The following is an 18,308-nucleotide window of genomic DNA, read 5'->3' as shown; positions in this document are numbered from 1 at the left end:
AGCTCATCTGCTGAAAAATCACTGGTTTCACAGTCACAGCTTTTAATGCCAATTAGCCAGGCAGTGGCTTTGGGCAGAGCTGTGTCGTTTTCTTGGCAAGGTGCAGGTAACCATAGCTACAGGAGGCTTTGCCGAGCGCCTGGGCCCGGCTTGGCTCCTGGCTGCGCTGCACAACTTCCAGGCCTATAAATAGGAAGCCTGTAGATTTCTGCAGTTGCTATTATTATTATCATCACCAGAACATTTTGCTCATAACAGCCCTCCAGCCCAGCACCATCAGTCCCAGATGTTTCTCAACACATATATGAAAAGAATTTTGGGCCTGACTTATGACCTGATTAAATCTCAGCCAGGCATTTGGTCTCTCTGGAGCAGGATGTGTGGGAGATTGAGATGTGAAATATGTCCTGCTCGCAGGAACATTGTCCTCACTGCCCCTCTTAACTATTTGTGCATTCTTCAGCCTGTGGACAAGTCCATAATTGGATTTCTTGCAGCCTTCCAGATCTGGTTCTGATGTAAAGATTTAATGTAACGAATCAGCCAAAGGTTCGTCAGGCTGGAGTCGTGTGACAGCCAAATAAACAGAACTCGGATCCCAGCACAAAAAGAGCTGTTTTGACTCCAGAGGCATAACTTGGTTCAGCTGAAGTGTTTGTCACAGCCTGACTGATTGGATTGGTGCTGACATTTACTGGGGAAGGAGCTCTGCAAGTTAGCTCTGAAAATCCTGCGGTGCGTGAGCCGCGCTGCCTGGCTGAGGTGGGGCTGGGCGATGTTTTGACTGGAGAGATGCTGTGATTCAAATACCAGGGCCTTGGAACTGATTGCATCTCTTCCAGACAGAAATCTCCCCTAACAACAGTTTGGAAAGCTTGGCAAAAGTCCTGCTTGTGAGTGACAAGTCTCTTTTGCAGCAGCAGAGCTGGGTCTCCTGACCTGTGGTTCTGAAGGAGATGCATTCTCATGGGCTCCAAGCTCAGTCTCAGCTGTGCTGGGCTGACATCATTTCATCCTAGCAAACAAATAACTCTGAGCCTGGTCAGCTGTGCACAGAATTCCAGGTGCTGGAGTGAGGGAGATGTGGCTGAGCACTGTAGGAGAATTGGACAAGGAGGGGGGGATCCACAGTCATCATTTGCAGAGCTGCTCTATGGGGGGGAGCAGAGGTGGAGGACCAGCAAAGGCTGTCAGGTGTGGTGCTTGCAACTCTTATGCTCTGAATCCATCAGCTTCACAGGATCACTTAAAATCACTGAATGGTTGAGGTTAGAAGAGACTCCAACAGAGCTTCAGGTCTGGCCTCAGCTAGTGCTGAGGAGAGAGGCAGGATCACCTCCTTCCACCTGCTGCAACAGCTCTCCCAGGACTCCACTAGGGAGGGATTCATCCTTCCTGAATCTGAAATCCACAATTAATAGCTTCCAAGCCTGGATTTATTACAGCTTCAGGCATAAAGTATAGACAAGCATGGGAGAGAGATGGACTTGGAAACCTCTGTGAATGCAGAAGGGGTTTTCTTTCCTTTGTGGAGGAAGGTGGAAGCTCTGAAGTCAAGGAGACCTTTGAATATTTCAGTTTAAACACTGACAGGAGCTTGTCAGCCAAGCACTGACACTTCAGCAGCTGCTAATCAAAGTGTTGTTTTCCTTCTCACTTCTAGTTTTCAAGAGTACTGAAAAACAGAGCTTGGCCCACCTTCAAACAGGCCAAGTCGAAGATTTCCCCTCTCCACAGCAGCGATTTCTGTCCCACCAACTGCCACATCAATGTGATGGAGGTGTCCTACCCTAAGACCTCCACTTCCCTGGGTAGTGCCTTTGGTGTGCAGCTAGACAGCAGAAAACATTCCTCCCATGAGAAGGAAACTAAAAACTCAGATCAAGGTAAGCCAGCTGAAGTGGGAATAGCTCAAAAGGCAACTGGGTTAGGTCTGTGCCCCAAAACAAGGAGCAGCCTGTGTGAAATGCCTCTCTTTCTGGTGCTTGGGTTTATTTTTAACCATTATAAGTCTAATCAGAATTTCACATCTTAAATAGCAAATGAAATAATGACATGAATCATGAAATCCCAGAATGGGTTGGGTGGGAAGGGACCTTAAAGGTCATCTGGCTCCCATCAGCAGGGACACCTCCCACCTGGCCTTGAATACCTCCAGGCAGGAGGCATCCACAGCCTCCCTGGCAGCCTGATCCTCCCTGGGCAGCCTGCACTGTAGTATCAAACTAACTTCTAGAAGTGTGTGGAAGAGTAAAGGTACTGACATCACTTCTCTGGGTGTCTCCCAGGTAAGCTGAATCCCATGGTGTATATCCAGCACACCATCACTACCATGGCTGCTCCTTCAGGCCAGTCTCTTGGGCAGCAAGAAGGCCATGGGCTGAGATACCTCCTGAAAGAAGAGGATCTGGAAACACAAGATGTGTATCAGAAGCTGCTGTTCAAACTGCAGGCTGCACTGAAGGAGGTGGAATCCTGTGTCTGTCAGATAGATGAGTAAGTAAATGGCACCATCTGGGCTGGCTTCAGTTTGCCATTGAAGATGGATGAGCCTGGGCAGCCTGTTTGTGTGGTGTGGGATCAGTGCTGGCTTCAGAGAGTATCACAAAGATTGAAGATCAAAAGAGAGTTGAAGTGTAGGTGATGCTGCAGTTGGTTCTTTCTCACAGCATCCCTGTTGTGGTCTTTATAACCCCACTTCAGTTCGTAGCTTTTCCCTCTCATGTGGCAATGCTGATTGGTTTGAGGTGAGAGAAACAGGAGACCCCCAGGTCAGCTGAAAATACTCTGGGAATGCAAACAAAGGGCAGAGGTATGAAGACAGCTGTACTGAACTCTTCAGGCTGGATTGGTCTGGGGCAGACTCATCTTCACAGCAAAGCTAACGTGCAGGTGCTGTGTTCAAGGGGGAAAAAGACAACATAAAACCCTTTTGAAGAGGTCTAAAGCAGGATTGTTGAGTTGGGTTTGCAGCCAGGTTTGGGTTGTGTGGTTTAGACTCCCTGAACTGGGTTTCTGAGAGCACTTGGGTGACCTCAGGACCCACCAGCTCTGGAGCTCTGTTGTCCAGAGTTCCAGCTTTCCTTCAGAGTAGTTCAGCAAAGCCATTCTCCTTGCAAAAAGAGCCTGCCTGCTGAGAGACAGCAAAAAGCTCCCTCAGGAAAAGCTTCAGCTACCTTCATCAGTCTTCTGCTGAGCTCTTGGCAGCAGTGACTAAACACTCACATAAAAGAGGAGGATATAATAGTCTGTCTGTGTCTTGACAAATAACTACTCAGGGGGAGATATTTCCAGGAGCTGCAATTGCAGTTCATTAGGCTTGTTTCTTACTCTTGATTATTTTCTTGCAACAACAAAATCCACCAGAAGTTACCAGAAGAGATGTGCCCAAAGCCCATATTTGCTTTGCTGGTAATGGGAGCACAGGGGAGGCTGGAAACTGCCAGCAGCAGCTCGGCTCAGGCTGTTTGCTTAGAGCCTCCTCGTCAAAGGAGCAGAGAAAGTGATAGCTGCAGCTGAAGAAAGTTACCTTGATTAGGATTAATAATGAATTACTTCAACTGGCAGAGCCCCTCCAGAAGGGAGGTGGAGCCCTGACCCACTTCAAATCAGAGTATGTGTGGTGAGAGCAAAGGAAGGAACTCTGAGAGTCTCCTTCACTTCCAGTCAGGGCAGCACCCTGCTTCACATCTGAGATGCATCTCCCAGGGCTTCCCTTCAGAAGGAGGAGCTGTGTACCGAGAAGGTCTGTGATGTGTTGCAGTCCCACCATGCTTGTGGTAGGAAGTTTTCCAGCTGACCATTCTGGCAGCTCCTGCAGTAAGCCCTGCTCCTGAAGGACTTCACAGGACAGAAAAGCTTCCTTTGGTGTCTTCTGCAGGCAGGCAGGCAGCAGGTATTTGTGGCAGGAGAAAAGCTGCCTTGCACATCCAGATACTGGATTGAAAGCTCTATTGTAAGGGAGTGTTTGAGCAATAGGAACTGGAGAGCAGCTGCCCTTTAGAGCTGTCCTGATCCTGGCAGCAAGCTGGAGCATCTCAGCAGCAGTTAATCTTAACCCCAAGCCTGCCGCTCTCTAGCCCCCAGGATCTGTGCTTCTGGACGTTGCAACCTGCACTCTCCTGGCTTCTTGGCTTGGTCTCGCTTCTGTGCTTGGCACAGGAGCCTGGACATTAATCATCAGTGGTGCTGGTGGCTTAGGCACTGGGGATGTCAGGAAGTGCACAGATGTGTGAGGCTCCTCAAAAGCCTGAGGAGAGGCATTCTGCTCGGCGGGGCAGGCTGGCGTGGCTGGTGTGTGGGGTGCAGCAGTGCTGCCTCTGGGGGTTCCTTTTCTTGGTGTCTTGTTTTCTTTCATGATTTTAAAACAATTGTGTTGGCATCAGATTTGACCTCCAGTGTCCAGCTGCCTGCTGTGTTCCTTCCCCAGCTGGAGTCATTGCCTCCATACAGGACTGAGAGCTTAGCAATGCTCGTTAGGGGTTCAGTCACCCTTCTGAGCAGCAGGATGTGTCCCTTCCTTCCCTTCCTCACCTGCACATGGACTGGATCAAGCTATCTCCTTCTCATGCTATGGAGCAGCAGCTGGGGGCAGCTGAGGAGGAATGTGGCCCCGTTGTCAGCTCACTCCTGCAAGCCATGAATGTCTCTTGCTGCTGTCGCCCCCCGCAGCCTCCTCTCTTCCATCACCTACTCCCCGCAGTCGGATCGGAAGACGCCTGAGCCCGTGGTGCCAGCAGACAGTGACAACGAGAAGGGGGAGAGGAATGGGAAGAAAGTCTGCTTCAGCGTGACAGGGGAGGAGCAGGAGGACTCTGGCCATGACACCATCAGCAACAGGGACTCGTACAGGTAGCTTTGCTAACAGAGCTTTGATCGGGCAGCTGAATCGAGCCTGGGGCTTTGGAGGCTGTCAGGTGGCAATGATATAAGGACCCTGACATTTCCCACTTGCCTCAAGATGTGGTACAGGATGTGTAAACCCAACTCCTCCATGAGTTACCAGGTCCTTTACAAGGCTGTCAGAGCCAGGGCTGCACAGATCTCCTTGGGATTACCTCTCTTAACAAAGCCAGAAGGATTTCTGTTCTTGTTTTCCTCCAACACCTGCCATGGAAAGCCAGCAGCTGGAGCCCCCATGCTGGCTGAGCCAAAGGCAAACCCCTGTTTCTCTCCACACCTTCCTCACCTTCCCCCACTCTGTGTGGCAGCACCAGCTCCCCTCTAGAAGCCATAATGCCTCATGCTCGCTGAGAGGGAAGATGCAAGGAGTTTGGAAAGGGAAGAAGTAATGAGGGCGAGCAGAGGGCTTATAAAGATGATCTTCTGTTGCTCAGAGAGAGTTGGTTAACTACCAGATATAAAACCTAAATGAAATGTTAGCTGCGAGTGCAATAAGGCTTCATTATCTGCTCGTTAGCAGCGTTCGTTACTGAGCCCAGGCAGCAGCAGCTCCGTGGGGTCATCGCTCTCTGAGCAGAGCCCTGGCTTGCTGAGCTCTCTTTCATAAGCTGAGATTTGATTACTGCAGCAGGGCAGACAGGAGCCCTTGCTCAGAGCAGAAGTGCAGAGAGACACTGAGACAGGAGTGGAGGCAGAGCTCACCTGCACAGAGGAACCTGAGCTTTTCCAACCATGCTCAGCACACTAAGTGCTCAGCCAGCTGCAGCTCCCTCAGGGCTTGCTGCATGTCCATGAAGTGTCCAACTGGCTGTGCAGGAGCTGCTCCCTCTGTGCAGGTCCCCAGCTGGCAGAGGATTTGTGTGTGGAGAAGGGAGTGGCCCTGGTGCAAGCAAGAACCACAGAACCCTTAGGGTTGGAAAAGCCTCCCAAAGCCATTGAGTCCAACCAGCCTGGTCCTGACTCCAGGCATTCCCAGCCCCTTCCGGCTGTTCAGGAGCGATGCAGTCCAGGGTTCCACGTGCTGAATGGTGACAAACCCTGTGAGGTTAAAACAGTGGTTGGGGTGAGGTTGGGGTGGTTTGGTTTCTTTGCCTCAGTCACTACATTAGGCAGTGCTTACAATCTCCAGACCCCCTCATGCCCCCCGGCTGGGCTGGCCTCAGCCCTGCAATGTTCCTGTTGTGTGGTTGCTGGAGTCCAGCAACACAGCCCCCAAGCTGCAGAGTGCTGTGGCTGATACCTCTGCTCTCTTTCTCCTTTCCCTGGGCTTTATTTTCTCATGCTCTGCACAATCCAGTTTTAAATAACCTTCAGCTCCCCTTTGGAGACTTCAGTAAGTGAAGAGAGTTGGTTAGCAAACATTTCTTAATACCCAGCCAGAAACCCTCCCTGCTCTCAGGGACTGCTCACCCTCTGCTAGGAACATGCTGCTGCTGTCTTTTCATCTGCTTAATGGATGTGACTGTAATTAGATCATATTGCTTCATTACAAGTTGTCCCCAGCCACTTACCTGGTTGGCTGCAGGTCCAAAACACATCCCTTGGCCAGGACATGTCAGTCAGGGTGCCAGAAGCAGGCACAGATCACCTCTGTGCTCAGGAACATCCAGAAGGCAGCAGGGAGCAGCTGGGCTGGCGTGGGGCTGCAGCACTGCATGTGACCCAGAGCTGGGGGGGGGCAGAGGGTGCAGCCAGTTCAGCAGCCAAGCCCCAGGTCACCGAATGCAGGTGGCCTTCAGGTGCACTTCCACATTGCCTCCTGTCCTCTTGGGGTCTTTAGGCTGCTTCTGCTGGGTAATTATTACTCAAGCATGTCCTGCATCAGGGGAACCAACCTCCACGTGGCTAAATGACTTCAAGCTTTACCTTCCTAGGGTCTGCAGCACAGGAGGCTGTGTCTGGCTCTGCTGGTGCTGCAGCAGCAGGGCTGCTCTCCATCTGTGTTCTCTACAGAGCCAGGTAGTTTTGGGGTGGGGGGAAAGCAGAAGGGAAACTCCACAGTTTCATCCTCACATCTCCTTGCTAGCCCAGCGTGGGTGACATTCTGTGTGCACTGAAGTCTTCAGTGAAGTCTCAGATGTAAATGCCTGCATGTCTCTACCAACGTGAGCAGCTCCAGGGGAGAGGATCATCAGCTCTCTTCTGCCTGGCAGGGAAAAACAGTTTGTAATTTGAGTTCTGGTGCTGCTCAAATGGATCAGGTCTCTCCTAACCCTGCCATGGACTCCAGTCATAAGCCAGTGTGCTGGGGGGGGCTGCACCAGCTCTGGGCTGGGAGTGCAGAAGTGGGACGTGGGACAGCTTGGCAGAAGCTTTGGGGCCATGGTTTGAGACCCTGCAACTCCTGTGAGCGAGATGTGGGCTGCCATCCTGAGGGTACCTGCTCACATGCAGGGTGAGGGGAGGCAGCTGCATCATCTGGTTTGGGAATCTGGTCCCCTGAGTGCTGCCAGGACTGCAGATGGGATGAGAGGCTGAGCAGAGGGCTCTGTGGTGGTGTTGAAGTGCTGTGCAGAGCAGCTCCTGGGTACATTCTTGGGGGAGCAGGGAGAGGATTTCTGCTGCAGAGCCTGTGGTAAAGGACATGGCTTCATTCCTGCATTTGTTTTGTGGCTCTCTCTCAGTGACTGCAACAGCAACAGGAACTCCATTGCCTCCTTCACCAGTGTCTGCAGCAGCCAGTGCAGCTCCTACTTCCACAGTGATGAGATGGATTCAGGTACGGTCAGCAGGCTCAGCTGGGACTCTGCCAGCTGCTCCTTGTAGCCAGGTCTGTTCTTTTCATTGCCTGGCAGTTGGGTTGGGTTTGTCTGAAGAATGGCATCCTCCTTGGTGCTAGAAGTGTCACTGGGGTTGTCTAGCCTGGAGAAGAGAAGGCTGCAGGAGACCTTCTGGTGGCCTTTCAGTGCTCTAGGGGCTGATCAGAAAGCTGGGGACAGACTCTTGAGCAGGGCCTGCTGTGACAGGACAAGGGGTGATGGTTTGAAACTGAAAGAGGGAGATTCAGACTGGAGAGAAGGGAGACACTTGTGGAAGAACTGGTGAGAGCCTGGCCCAGGCTGCCTGGACAGGTGTGAGCTGCTCCATCCCTGGCACCACTGCAGGTCAGGTTGTTTGGGGCTCTGAGCAGCCTGCTCTAGCTGCAGATGTCCCTGCTGGCTGCAGGGGGTTGGGCTGGATGACTTGAGAGGTCCCTTCCCACCCAGACCAGTCTGGGATTGCACAATTCTGCTCCTGCCTGGCTGGGATGCTGCTGTGGCAGAGCCAAGACTCCAGCACCCATGTGGGCAGGCTGGGTTAGACAGAGCTCTGTCACCTCCTGCCCTGGCCTTGGCAGTGCCTCGGGTTGCAGAGGGTCAGGAGCATTTTAGGTGAGTGTGGGGTGCTGTCCCAGGCTGTGTCAGCACCAGGACAGCAGGATGTGGCTGTGCTTGCTGAAGGGTGTGATGACACAGAAGCATGCTCTTGTTTATGCCATGGCAATGTGAACTTAAATACATGCAGCTGCTGCTAGGGGTGGATGGCAGGGAGCTGCCTGGAGCAGCAGGTCAGGCACAGGGACTACTCAGAAGAAATGTTTACTTGAAGCTGGGACTTCATCCTTTGGGAATGATTTAGGGAAGGAAAGACTGGGGGGATGGGAGTTGAATGTGAGCCACCAGGGAGACTTGGCCATCTTTTAAACTGGAGCGGGGCAGACTTAGGCTGGCCAGCAGGAGGGAGCTCTGCCCAGTGAGGGTGGTGAGACATGCAACAGGCTGCCCAGGGAGCCTGCGGAGGCCCCACCCCTGCAGACATTCAAGGCCAGCCCTGGTGGGACCCTGGGCAGCCTGCTCGGGCTGGCAGTGTCCCTGTGGATGCCCCCTGAGGGCCTGAGCAGCAGGCTGTGTGCAGTGCAGATGCGCTGCAGCCTCTGAGCAGCTCCTGCTGCGCAATGTCTTGCAGGCGACGAGCTCCCCATCAGCGTTCGCATCTCCCACGACAAGCAGGACAAGCTCCACAGCTGCCTGGAGCACCTCTTCGGTCAAGTATGGGATGGTTTTCCTTGGCTTTGAGGCTGCTGTCTGTGTCTGAGCTGAGCTGTGTTTAGCAAACACTTCTTTCTCTCTTTGCTTTGCTTCCCACTGTTTACTGGGCCGGCATGTATGTGTTTCCTGGGCCGGTAGGTATTGACTCGCTCTCCTTCAGCTTGCTGTAAACAGTTGACAACAAGCCCTTAGGTTTAGTCTGGCATTCCCTGGCTTGCTCCCTTAGAGCCATTAGGTAAGGAACAATCCAGAGCTGCTCTTCTGGAGTCCTTATTGCTTAGAGAATTGCTCACTGGTGCTGTCAAATCTCCTCACAGACCCTTGATCCCAACAGGTCGATTCCATTGCCAACCTCCTCAAGGGACCAGCTGTGATGAGGGCTTTTGAGCAGACCAAGTATTTCACACCAGGTCGAGGCCTCCAAGGTAACATTTAAGTCTCTGGGAGAATCAGCAGGCAGCTGGATGGGTGCATGGATATGGACTTTGCAGTCCTTGAGCTAGAGAACTGGTCTGGCTTAATCCTGACCTGCTCTGCAGTAACTGAGGGCTGAGATTCTTGCTGGGTAGGTCTCAGCTGAAAACAAAGTCAGTAGCAAAGAAATTGTGTTTACATTTCCTGGTTGAATTAATTTTGCCTCTGAAAGTTCCAGGATCTCTCTCACTCCATGGAGAGAGGCAGCTGCTACAGAAAGAGTCCTGCTGGGAGATGCTGCTCACTCCTGCCTTAGACTGAGCAGGGAGCACAGGTGTCAGAGCTGGCACCCTGGCTTTGACTAGAGCTTGCTCCTTGAGTCACAGGCTCAGAATGGCTTGAGTGGGAAGGGACCTTCAAAGCCCATCTGGTCCAAGCCCCCTGCAGCCAGCAGGGACATCCCCAACCAGAGCAGGCTGCTCAGAGCCCCAATCAACCTGACCTGGAATGGTTCCAGGGATGGGACATCTCCCACCGCCCTGGGCAGCCTGGGCCATGGTCTCAGCACCCCCTCAGCACTCAGGTGTGACAGCATTTAGGAAGAGAGAAGGTCTGCCTGTTGCTTTCTCGGGGGGTTAAGCAGAAGAGCATTCCCTTTGTCCTTGCTCAGAGTTCCAGCAGGAAATGGAACCAAAGCTGAACTGTCCGAAGAGGCTGCGGCTTCAGATCAAGCAGGACCCCTGGAACCTCCCCAGCAGTGTCCGCAGCCTGGCCCAGAGCATCAGGAAATTTGTTGAAGGTCAGTAAGGTCATGGCCAGAAATAAACACCTCCTAGCCCTGAGAGAGCCTGGGGAAGGGCACAGCTGCTGCAGGGGGCTGCTGTGCACCAGCACAGGGCTCTTCTGGACGTCCAATCTGCCTCTTGGTGCCACCTGAAATGGGAGGATGAGGACTTTGCAGGCAGCTTTTGTCCTCTCTCCTGCTCTTACCTGTCATTGGTCTGGAATCCCACTAAAACGTGCCCCAAAGCCAGTCCTCTCCCACTGCTTTTCGCTCTCTCCATCACAGCTGATGTCCTTCACCTCCCTCCCACCACTAACCCTCACCTGTGCCTGCTCCTCCTCACCGCCAAGTGGCACCGGGAGCAGGGGGCTCTGCTCTCTGCACTGGCTCCCGAAGGAAGCCGCTGGGATTTCCTCTCCAGCAGATCTTGCCTGTGGCTTCTGCTTTATTTCCTGTGCTGTCTGATAAACAGAAATCACAGGCAAAAGGTTCTGAGCAGAGCTGCTGGCCGTGGGGGCTGCCGTGGGAACAAACGCTGGTGTCGGCTCCAGCTTCGGATGATTTGTGTCTGGTCAGCTCTGCTGCGTGCTGGCTGCTGGCCAGCCTGGCCCAGAAGGGAGCTGCTACATTTCAGGTCACTGGAGGAGAACTTTGTGATAAGTTTTGTTAAGATAAAGCTCCAAAAGCCAACTGGCCAAACCAAACAAACTGCTCCTCCCTGGCTCTTGGTATTTCTCCTTGCAGATGCAGTCATGTTTTCAGGCTCTGGGGCAGAAAATCAGCAGCACCAGCAGGGAAATGTCTCCTATTTTGGGAGTCAGTCACCACAGGTTGACTCTCCCAATTCTGAGAATACCTTTTTTTAGCTTAATTGTGGCTGTCACTGAGTGAAAAATGAATGAGTATTTTGGGATCCTTTTCCTGCAGGTCTATCTTCAGCCTAAAGCAAATTACAGCCAAGCATTAATCACTCTTTCTCTCAGAGCTCTGGAGGAGTGGAGATATGTCTTTAAGTGTCCTTCATTGCCCCTCCTGCAGACTCTCTCCACCTAACTTGTTTGCCCATAAATAGAATTCACAGACTGGCTGCTCATGGACCCTCTGCCCATAAATAGAGGCAGCAGACTTAGCCCAGCAGCGGTCATTTGCCCTTGGGATTGAATCCTAGGATGGCTCAGGTTGGAAGGGACCTCAGAGATCTTCTCTCCAACCTCCTTTCCAGGGGCAGGGACATCTCTCAGCTAGACTCAGCTGCTCAAGGCTTCATCCAACTTGGCCTTGAACACCCCCAGGAAGAAGGCAGCCACAGCCTCCCTGGGCAGCCTGTGCCAGAGTCTCACCAGCCTCAGCATGGAGTTCTTCCTCTGCTCCAGTCTAACCCTGCTCTGCCTCTGCTTCAAACATTCCCTCTTGGCCTGGCTCCAGACACCATCATGAAAAGTCCCTCTGCAGCCTTCCTGCAGGATGCTTTCAGCTATTGGAAGGCAGCTCTAAGATCCTCCCAGAGTCTTCTGCACAGCCCCAGCTCCCTCAGCCTGTGCTCGCAGCAGAGCTGCTCCAGCCCTTGGATTGTCTTTGTGGCCTCCTCTGGACTCTCTCCAGCATCTCTGTGTCCTTCTTCTGCTGGGGACAGCAGAGCTGGAGGCAGGATTGGAGGTGAGGTCTGAGCAGAGCCCAGGGGCAGAATCCCCTCTGCTGCCCACACTGCTCTGCCTGCAGCCCAGCACACAGCTGCCTGAGGGCTGCAGGAGGCACTGCTGGCTCCTGGGGAGCTGCTCAGCAGCCAGCACCTTCGAGTCTCTTTCTCCAGGGCTGCTTCCAACCCATTCTGTTTTTAAGTCTCCAACAAAATTTTGTGGCAGAGCTCAGCAAAATCCAAAGGATTTTCAGCCTCCCTGACACAAAAGTTCTCTCTTTGACAGTGCTGCCCCAAGGTGATGCTGGTGTTGGGCAGCAGGCATCTGGATGTCTGCAGGGCACTGACACTGCTGCCACTCTCCAGTGGTTTAGAAATGAAAGTTAAACACACATCCTCTCTGTGGATAAGTTGCACAATGAGCAGCTGCAGATGCTTTGTGCTGGGGGAGAAGTCCCTGACCATGACCTCAGTGTATCTTCTTCTCTCTGTCAGAGGTGAAGGCACGAATCCTCCTGGCCCTGCTGGAGTACACAGGTAATGCTGCTGGGCTGGGGAGCGGGGCAGTGAATGTGGGTGGCTTGAGCTGCTCTCTGCTTCTGGCCAGAATGCTGTTTAGAGAGAGGAGGAAAGTGGCAGATAGGAGAGTCTGATAATCAAAACTTCCCCCCTGTGTTTACAGGGAGGATTCCTGAAGGACACAGCAGTTCCAAGGACATTTCTAACAACACTGCACCTTGGTGGCTTTTTTGAATGTAAAGCACCTTGTGTGGTCATTGGCTTTGGATCCTGGGAGCTGCAGTAGCTGCTGAATCACTCAGCTCAGGCACAGCACTTCTGCTCTGTCTTCTTTTGGGCTCTTTCCTGGTTTCCTCCTCTTTTCATTCCCATCCATTTCCAGGCCTGTCTGCCCATGGAGAAGCTGGAGGGGGCTTGGAGCTGGGTGGAGTTTGTAGAGCTGAAAATGCTGTCCTGGATTGTGCACAGCTGGAGGGGCTGGAGAGAGGATAAATTGAATTACCCAAACACAAGGCAGTGAGTCACAGCACAGGAGCAGGATTAGACCATTTATGGAAAAGGTGCCTGAGAGCCTGGGAAATGGAATCAAACTGATAGGGAAGGAGTGGTCACTGTTATCAATAGGTGAGGAAGAGGCTGAAGGAGAGCTCAGGAGGAAAGCAGACAAAATAGAAGTCCTTTGAGGAAAAGCCTCTTGCTGGAGTCAGGACTCATTTGTGAGTACAGAATGATCTGTGCTGACTTCCTCTGCCATGCCAGCTCCATGGGGAAGGTGGAAAAGGAGCTGAGCCTCTTAGAGGCAGAAGGATCTAAAAGAGAGGACAAAGACTTTAGGCTTTGGAAGGGCCTTTCTGTCACCTACTCTTCTCTTGCTCTGAGACAGAGTGAAGTCTACCTGCACCATTTGTGATTGATGCTTGCCTAGCAGCTCAGCAGGATAAAAACATCCTGAAGCCCTTCAGAAAAGAGGAGGGGGAGGAAGGATTGAGTATTTATCACCACAGTTGTGTGCTTTACTGAGGACACCTTCTCACTCCTTTGACCTTTAGCTGGTCTAATGGCTGTGCCCTCCAGAACGAATCAGTAGTTAGCTTGTCCTGATTTCAATTGGCACCTAATGGGTCCTGGACTTCTACCTGGGGACCTGTCCTGGATTTCTCTGCACCATAAATCTCTGCTGCATGCTGAAGATGTGATTCTGCTCTGTGCTCATGTTCTGGATTCTGAAGTCATAAATACTGTCTTTGGGTAGAGGCTGTTCTGGGAGCCACCCTCCTGTCTGCCCTGCCTGCGCTTGACAGTGGCCATTCCTCAGCTGCCCAGCCCAGCTGGCTGCTGTGGAGTTGAGTGATGGCCCAGGGTCACAGAGTGGTGATGCAGGCATCTGAATTGCTTCTCATGCTCCTCACCTTCCTCTGGTGCTTGTGCCCAGCTGCTCTGCACAGCTCAGCAGAGCTCTGACTCTCAGGTTCCAAGCCCACGGCACTGCTGCCACAATGTGCATTGTTTTTCCAGGGTCTGCTTTGAATCCCAGGTTTGGAAGACGTTTCTGTACCTTTTGGGACTGAAGCCATCCTTGCCTGGCACTTCTGGGTGTGGAGTGCTGGGGCTCACACCAGCCTGTAAACCTGGGATTTACTTTGCACCGAAATGGCTTCGTTGTAGACAAAGGGAGAAGTTTCCAGCCCAGTTGCTTTGCTGTTAATGAATCTCCTGATCCATCTTTGCTTCTCCTCTCCCTCTTTTTTCCCTGGCTCTTGCCCATCACAGACAGCGAGATCCAGCTGAGGCGAGACATGGTCTTCTGCCAGAGCCTCGTGGCCACAGTCTGTGCCTTTTCAGAGCAGCTCATGGTGGCCTTAAATCAGATGTTTGACAGCAACAGAGAGTATGAAATGGAGACCCTGGAGGCCAGCAGAAGGTGGTTGGAGCAGATAGCCAGCGCTGGGCTTCTCCTCCACTTCCAGTCCCTGCTCTCACCTAACCTGGTAGGACTCTTCCTGTGGCATCCTTGGCCACAGCCCCTGCTTGCTCCCTGAACCCAGTGAAAAAGCCTTAGCTGTGAATGTGGTTTCCTGTGGCCTTTGTGCTCAGCTTCTCACTTCATTAGCTGCTGCTTGGAGATTTTGCAGTTTAGGTAATTCCAGCTATGGGAGAAGCTTGTTCATGGTATGGGAAATGTTCTCCCCAAGGGCAGTTGGAGTCTGGAGACAGAGAGTTCACCCCTGTGCCCACCCCCCTACCCCCCCCCCCCCCCCCCCCCCCCCCCCCCCCCCGAGGGCAAGATCAATACAATACCTGGTTTGGACAATTTTATTCTCCCTTTCCTCAAACCCCAGTTATTGAAAGGTCCAGGCATGCTGGTCTGGTTTGCTGCTGGCACAGGGCAGACCCTCAGAGCCTGCCAGGCTGGCAGCCTGCTCCTTCTTTGCAAGGCTAGGCACAGAGCCACGCTTTAGGAACGAGCTAAAATGGACCTGGCTTTGTAGTCCCCAGTCCCCAGGGTGCTCCTTCAGCCCTTCCAGCTGCTCTCACACTGCACTGGCTCCTGCGAGCTGGGGAGGGGTCTGTGTGCTCTGCTCTGTCAACCCCCTGGAGCTGTTTGAAAACAGCTGATTGGGTTCCTCCTCCTGCCCCAAAGTATCAGTTCCTACCCCTGGTGTGGCACATCCCCAGAGCTGTTGGCCTGTCCACAGGCTCTCTTTGCACCCAGGGCAGTGTAGCTGTTGGTGCTGGGAGTGGATGTGGTAAGCCCTCAGCTGCTGCTTGCCAAGGAAATGCTCAAGTTGAGGCAACTTTCACACAGAGCTTTTCCTGAAGGAGGAATTTGGGTTCCCATTTCCCCTCTGTTCACTGAGCTGCCAGACCCAGTGCCAGGAGGAGCTGCTCCAGTCTGGTACTGCAGGTAAAGGCTAAGTGCAGGATTGTTTGATTAAAAGCCAGGAGAAGTAACAGCAGCTCTGAACTGGCTCTTGATTCAGCGTGGGGAACAGAACATTCATTCAGTCTCTTTGGACTTGAATTCAGAGTGCCAGTGGAAGCAGAACTCTCTCCATTACCTGGGGGTTGGCTGGGCTGTGCACTGCGTCAGGGCAACCTGGGGCAATGTTTGTTGTGGCTTTTGGGTCCTGCCCTGGTTATTTCTGGGAGGGGAAACATCTGGCTGCAGTGACCACTTCCCTTTTCCTTCTGCCCTCCCCAGGCTGATGAGCAGGCCATGCTGGAGGATACACTGGTTGCACTCTTTGACTTGGAGAAAGTTGTTTTTCACTTCAGACAAGCAGAGCCAGAGCCGCTGGTTGCAAGTGAGTGAGTGGAATCGGCAGCTGAGCTTTGCTCTCCAGAACAGTCACCTGCATTTGTCACATTTTCCTCTCCCAGCCATTGCCTCCCACAGGCAGTGTTCTGTAACTGGGGTTGTGGGGGGTTAGGAGCTCCCCTCGTGCCCCTAGAGCCCCTGAAGCACAGCAGTGGCAAGGCAGAGTCCTTGTCTGGCGATGTCACAAGCCTGGGGGCAAAGCTGCTTCACAGAATGCTGCATGGGGAGTGACTGCCCCAGGGAAGCCCTGGAAGACCAAGGTGTTACTGAAGGGTCAGGAGTGAAGCAGGAGGGTCTTGCTGGAGACATGCAGCAGAGGCACAAAACCCTTCCCATGGCGTTGCCTGAAAGCCAAAGGAGATCTTGGGAAAGTTCCTTGGAAGTTCAGGGCAAACACTGCTGGGATAGCTTCAAATTGTGCAAGAGGCCTCCTGGTGCAGAGGGTCAGGATCCTGACCCCTTCCCCCTGGCTCACAGGAAGGGACTGGCTTGCAGTCTGCTCTTTATCCCCTTTGCTCCTTTATTGAGCTTGCAGCCAGTAGATTTTCCTGCAGGGAACTCTGCTGAGTGAGCAGGAAGCCCTCATTTCCCCCCAAGCCTCCCAGCTGCCCTGGGAAGGAGGGAAGCTTGTCTGCTTCCCATCAAGCTTCCCTAAACCCATCCCCTTGCTGGGTGGAGACCACACAGGAGAGAGCTGCTGCAGGAACCAAGACCAGGAGGCACAAAGCTCCTCCACGAGGCTGCCCGTGCCCCAGGTCTGTGTCTTGTTACCAAGGAGTGAAAAATATCCCTTTGGAATCTTTCCCATGTGGGTGCAAAATGGTTTAGTAAAAGCTGCATGGCATGGTCAGTGCAAATCCCTACAGCCACATCAGCGTGGGGATGGTGGCTGAGCAGGAAGCACTCCCAGAGCCTGGATGGAGCCAGCCTGCCTCTGAGAGCTGGAGCTAGGTGGAGTTTGCCCCAGCTCTTGCTGATGGTCAGTTCAGCCTCTGGCACAGTGCACACTGTGTGTGCTGGGGGATCACACACACCGTGGGAGGGGTTGGAAGGCTCCTCTGGAGACTGAGTCCAACCCCCTGCCAAGGCAGGAGCACCTGGAGGAGGTCACACAGGAGCACATCCAGCTGGCTTTGGAACATCTCTGGAGGTAGAGACTCCACCACCTCTCTGGGCAGCCTGCTCCAGGGCTCCACCACCCTTAAATCGCAGCAGTTCCTCCTCGTGTTCAGATGGAACTTCTGACGTTCCAGTCTGTGCCTGTCACCCTTGTGCTGCCCCTGGGCCCCGCTGCAGGGCAGTGCTGGTGGTTATCCCAGCTGCTCTGTGCTGCCATTTAGCTTTCCCAGGCTAAGGAAGTGTGCTTCTGCAGGCTGAGGTCCCCTTGGCTCAGTGTTTTTGGTGTCCCTCACAGGCTGCTCGCTGCAGCTCTGTTTGTCAGCCTCCCTCTGATGGCTGAGCCCGAAGTGACCCCCAGCACCGCCGCCCATGCTGCTCCCCTGGCTGCAGGGCCTTTGTCTGGGGGTGAATGTGGGGTGCCAGAGCTCCTGGCACAGGACATGTGGATGCCTTTCATGGAGTGGTGACTCTGGCTGTGTTCCCAGACGTGCCAATCACCTACCAGGCAGAAGGAAGCCGCCAGAGCCTGAAGGTTTACTTCTACCTTGACAGCTGCCACTTTGAACAGCTTCCTCAGAGGCTGAAGAATGGAGGGGGCTTTAAGATCCACCCAGTGCTTTTTTCACAAGGTAACTCGAGTTCTCATTCCCTTGTTCTCTGACACCATGTTTCAACTCCTCATGGAATCCTGGCACGGCTTAGGCTGGGTGTTGGCTAACCCCAGCTCCCTGCTGGCGCTGCACCGTCAGCTCGGTTTGCACGCCGCTGCCGCTGCAGGGGAGTCCGGCAGGGACTCTGGGGAGCCTTCTGCTGTGGCTCGGCACCAGGGGAGTTCAGCAGCAAGCCTGCCTCTTGAAATGGAGTCTCTTTTCCTGCAGAAGGAGAATCCCAAGCCCTGGGAGCACAGGAGTGCACTTGCACCTTCCCTCCAAGGGATGGATGATTTATCAGCTGCTCACACCGAGCAGTGCAAGCAGCATTGATATTCCGGGGGCAGCTGGAGCTGTGAGGGGGCAGCACCCTTCCACCAGAGCTCTGCTTAGTGCTTGCCTTTGCTGCTGGAGTGAGGAGTTCTGAGAGTGTGTAGATTATGACAGGGCCAATATTCCCGAGCCTGGAATTTCACCCAGAGCCTGAGTCTTGTGGGGAACTCCTGAAGAGAAGACCTTGGATTCTTTGTTTGGGTTTTATTGCAGTCCAAACTTGCTCAAGAGCCTCTCAAATGCTTGCTTTGCCTTGGCTAAAGGAAAGGTTAAACCTGCCCAGGTCTCTCAGTGGGAGAGGCTGGGGAATGGTTGGGGGTTGCTGTCTCTTTATGATAGCTCCCAAACTGGAGTGGCTGTGTGGCTGTTTCTTACTCCTAATTGCTGGGCAGTGGTGGTGAGGGAAGGAGGTGATCCTCCAGTGGCAGTCTGTGGCTGGTTCCTGAGTTCTTGCAGCAGTCTTCCTCCTTGCTGTGGTGAATGCCACAAAGGTTGGCAGAGTCAATATTTGACTTGGGAAACTTGCCTGAAGCCTGCAGAGGAGATCCTGGGGCATGTTCAGGGGTCCAGAGAAGTTTGCCTTGCTTGATCCAGAGGAAGACAT

The 18,308-nt window shown here is 53.2% G+C and overlaps 1 protein-coding gene across 1 annotated transcript in view; it reads left to right on the top strand.

The window, feature by feature from the left end:
- PREX2 (phosphatidylinositol-3,4,5-trisphosphate dependent Rac exchange factor 2) overlaps positions 1 to 18,308 on the top strand; it is a 91,594-nt gene that overhangs the window by 58,333 nt on the left and 14,953 nt on the right. Inside the window, exons 24-34 of the mRNA XM_054178955.1 lie at positions 1,664 to 1,886; positions 2,289 to 2,496; positions 4,672 to 4,851; positions 7,527 to 7,621; positions 8,848 to 8,930; positions 9,265 to 9,355; positions 10,015 to 10,143; positions 12,260 to 12,301; positions 14,054 to 14,271; positions 15,486 to 15,588; positions 17,207 to 17,350. Coding sequence (XP_054034930.1) covers positions 1,664 to 1,886; positions 2,289 to 2,496; positions 4,672 to 4,851; positions 7,527 to 7,621; positions 8,848 to 8,930; positions 9,265 to 9,355; positions 10,015 to 10,143; positions 12,260 to 12,301; positions 14,054 to 14,271; positions 15,486 to 15,588; positions 17,207 to 17,350 — 1,516 coding nt within the window. The remainder of the gene's footprint in view (positions 1 to 1,663; positions 1,887 to 2,288; positions 2,497 to 4,671; positions 4,852 to 7,526; positions 7,622 to 8,847; positions 8,931 to 9,264; positions 9,356 to 10,014; positions 10,144 to 12,259; positions 12,302 to 14,053; positions 14,272 to 15,485; positions 15,589 to 17,206; positions 17,351 to 18,308) is intronic.

Source organism: Dryobates pubescens, chromosome 3 (genome assembly GCF_014839835.1).
Source record: "Dryobates pubescens isolate bDryPub1 chromosome 3, bDryPub1.pri, whole genome shotgun sequence".
Lineage (NCBI taxonomy): Eukaryota > Metazoa > Chordata > Aves > Piciformes > Picidae > Dryobates > Dryobates pubescens.
This window is presented reverse-complemented; position numbering and strand designations above follow the sequence as displayed.